This window comes from Grammomys surdaster, unplaced genomic scaffold (assembly GCF_004785775.1).
Source record: "Grammomys surdaster isolate TR1022 unplaced genomic scaffold, NIH_TR_1.0 126398, whole genome shotgun sequence".
NCBI classification, from domain to species: Eukaryota; Metazoa; Chordata; class Mammalia; order Rodentia; family Muridae; genus Grammomys; species Grammomys surdaster.
The window spans coordinates 1,144,907-1,148,723 of record NW_021621192.1 but is presented as its reverse complement, the minus strand read 5'-3'; the positions used below and the strand labels follow the sequence as shown (position 1 = coordinate 1,148,723).

Here is a 3,817-nt window from a genome sequence, read left to right as displayed (position 1 = left end):
AGAGAGAGAGAGAGAGAGAGAGAGAGAGAGGGAGGGAGGGAGGGAGGGAGGGAGGGAGGGAGGGAAGGAGAGGGGAGGAGAAAGAAGGAAAGAAAGAAAGAAAGAAAGAAAGAAAGAAAGAAAGAAAGAAAGAAAGAGAGGGCAAAACTGGAAACACCACATCTGTAATATATTGTACAGAGAATTCTTTGAGACTTTCCAAGAAAGTAAGCCATGATGACTGGAATACCATTTACTATCACCTGAGCCTCAGCTGTTATGTTTAAGGGTGTATTATGTATGATAAATGATTCAGTAGAAAACAGGTGAAATGAAGAATAAAAATATATTCATTGGGGAAAAGAGACCACCTTCACTTGTTGAACAATGGTCTCTCTCAGTTTGGAAGATGTCCAAAATGATTATACTGCATCATAATCAGTAAATTATTCATTTTTCTTTCTGAAGGTTCACCGGTGCCGGTGGGTATAGATGTCCAGGTTGAAAGCATCGACAGCATTTCAGAGGTCAATATGGTGAGCATTCCCACAGGGTATTGATCTGTTTCTGGAAGGAATGAAATAATAGGGTAGAAATCATTTGTTTTTTGAATAAGCCCTACTTTGCATTACAGTGGAGTTATGCTTGCCTGTCTCTCTTCCATTCACTTCTTCCATGCTTTGATTACACTCTTCCTTTTTCTCCCTGCTTCTTTCTCACAGTTTCTCATTTATGGCTTCCTGTAAAACATCATTGGTAAATTTTCTCTCTGTCACAGTCTGGCACACCTGAAAACTAGGATGTAAGAAAAACAACCGTACAGTTTGCATCCTATGAAATCTCACCCACAAAGCCTTGCTCATAAAATGATGGACATGTTCATAAAATGATAGACTTCGGGGCCAAGCTTTATAGATTATTTCCAGGTGGTTTGGTTAAGATTAATTCTGCTTGTCTGTAAATGGCTAATATCAGGTGATAGGACATTTTAAAACATGATTATCACATTTAATTTAGAAAATTGCTTATCCCATAGTGTGTTGTAAAAAATAAGACAGCTTAATGTTTTATTTTACAATGTAATACCTATATTTCCATAGAATATTTTTGCTTTTAAAATTACTATTTTATTTAGTCACATATGAAGATAGATACATACGTGTGTATATTAGAAAGCAAAAGAAAAACTAAGTCGTTAGATACAAGAAAATCCAAAACTGATGTCTACAGAAATAACTATACATGTTACAGCTCATATATCAAAAGGATTTACTTAACAACTACCTAAAAGCAACTTTTGAAATTTTCATGAGAACACACATTTAAAAGCTTCAAAATGAGAAAATGAAGTATCAAGATTAGTGTATGTGGAATGTCTGTTAAATGTTATATTAATTATATTATTATATTAATACAAAATAAATATTTTCAAATAAATGTGAAATTTAAAAAGAAAATATTTGAAACTAATCATCTATTATCAGTCTTTCTTTTACCCTTTCACGGGTCTCTACTCCACGTTACTTACTTCATTGTACCCATTTTCCCTTCTTTAAACTGGTTTTATTGGTTTTAGACATTTTTATGATTTAAAGGTGCCAACTGTACCTTTTCCATCTCATTTTCTCTTTTTAATGTATAAGGACTTTCTTTGTCTAGGTAACTCTCAGAATAGATTTTCCTTTAAGTGATTTTCAGCGTTATGGAGGTTTTACTGCAACAGTAGTTAATGCTGTGCCCAGCTTCTAAGAAGGAGCACTTCCATACTTTGTTTTCAGACGTATTTCTCTTACCCACTCGTTTTGTATTAATTTGTTTATATGGCCTGTGTTTTTTGATGAGCCCTTTTCCAATATGCTTACATGTCAAATACAGTGCCTTTCCAAAACTCATTTTCATTGTTTGTTTACTCGATTTTACCTAATGGCTGCCGTCATCTATAGGGAGCAGAAGCCCTGAGTGAATTCCCATGTAACTGTGCTGTTGACGTGAGCCCAGAGCGACAGCCCCACGGAGTGATGGCAAAGCCTTCTCCCTGGGAGCTGGAGTCAGAAGGAAATTGCAAACCTTCCCTTCTGTCCCACGTGTGAAATATGAATAGTATGCGTGGAAAATGTGGAGCATAGCCTTACCCCTCGGCCAACATTTCCAGCCGGAAGACTGCTCCCCTACAGAGAAGGCTCCTACAAAGATTAGCTGAACCTTTGGCCCAGCTCTATACTATAAACTGATGCTACAACCCGCTGCTCTGTTCAAGTCCATTCAACAAGCAAACTGAGTGTCCCAGGTGCAAGGAGCTTCTGCAGAGAACCCAGATAACCTGATCCTCAGATTTTTGCCTCTCCTTGTGTTTCTCTTTCCATTGTCATTCCGTTGAAACACGAGTCAGGTTTGTCCCTGGAGCCAGGCTAGATGAGTTGCCACCCTCCCCACCAACCCCCCATCTTGTCTCTTCTGCCCTCCTTACATGAGTTTCCATTGTTTCGATTATGCATGTAATAACAAATATTCTTAACAGATACCCAGCTCCAAGAAAAATGCAGTTTGGGGGTATACTTTGTATCTTAGTGCCCCCTGTATTAATTTAATTTTGAGTTGCCATCCAGATCAAACTAAGCATATGATTCCAAGTATATGCCCATTAGGCCAGATCACCTGGTAAGCTACACAAGTCGCTGTGAAATAGTGTTATGCTGATGAAGGAATGGCGCTGGTTACTGGCCCTCACTCAAATGCACAGCCATATATAGCCAACCTCACAGTTAATTCATAGCAATAACCCAGTGTACACTTACAGAACCTAGGAAAAACAATGTAGCTGGTCAAACAATCGGTAACTTACTTGGGAATGACTGATATTGATCTTTTGTTTTCACAAATGAATGCCAAAGTCCTGTTAGACACACAAGTGCAAGAAAAGTTGGACTTGGGTTGAGAAACATGAGTCAACAATTTATGAACAGTGATATGTATTTAAGAAAAGTGAAACACATAATTTATATCCAGACTCAACAGCACCGACAAAGATAGAAATTTCTATTCCACCAACCAAATTATTAACTGTCACATCTGAATACCGCATAGAATTCAAGTTCTTTATGTTTGTCTGCTTATTTTTTGTTACTGTCATGTTAGTACAGGTTTCTATCCTCCAGCTTTATAGTCTTACAGCTGGCTTGTGCGATACCAGTTCAGCCCCATGAAGCATTCAGAGCTGGATGCTGACACAGGTTTTTATCTATCGTCAGCATAGTCTTTCAGCTAGTGTTCACAATGCCAGTTGAGATCCCAGAGCCACAGCGAATTGAGAGCACTGGCAACTTGCTTCTAGAGAGTGTGCAAATACTTATATAGATTTAAAAAATAATAATACAGTGGCACACACTATAGTTCCAGCACTCAGGAGGCCAAGGAAATAGGATTCTGAGTTGAAATCTGGATGTTGTTGCAATGATAGGAACAGGTTTAAAAAGAAGTAGGAAATTGAAGGTGAAGAAAGGAAGCGATGAAGAAGGGGGAGAGTGAGGGAGGAATGGAAAGGGAAGAAGACAGAAATAGGAATGGAGAAGGAACGTGAAGAATAATGACAGACTTGCTTCATCCTGTCTGAAATTGCAATATGAATAATAATAGACAAGTCACGAACAGCATGGCCATTAGTGAGTTCATAATGATGAAATTATGATCTGAGCGTGGTCTCTCCTGGTGCTCACTGGTCCCTTTCTCTGTGCCCAGGACTTTACGATGACGTTTTATCTCAGACACTATTGGAAGGATGAGAGGCTCTCCTTTCCTAGCACAACAAACAAAAGCATGACCTTTGATCGCAGATTGATCC

The 3,817-nt window shown here is 38.5% G+C and overlaps 1 protein-coding gene across 1 annotated transcript in view; it reads left to right on the top strand.

The window, feature by feature from the left end:
- Positions 1–3,817, top strand: part of Gabrr3 (gamma-aminobutyric acid type A receptor rho3 subunit) — a 57,652-nt gene that overhangs the window by 16,896 nt on the left and 36,939 nt on the right. The window contains exons 3-4 of the mRNA XM_028760295.1: positions 448–515; positions 3,715–3,812. Of these exons, the coding sequence (XP_028616128.1) occupies positions 448–515; positions 3,715–3,812 (166 nt within the window). The remainder of the gene's footprint in view (positions 1–447; positions 516–3,714; positions 3,813–3,817) is intronic.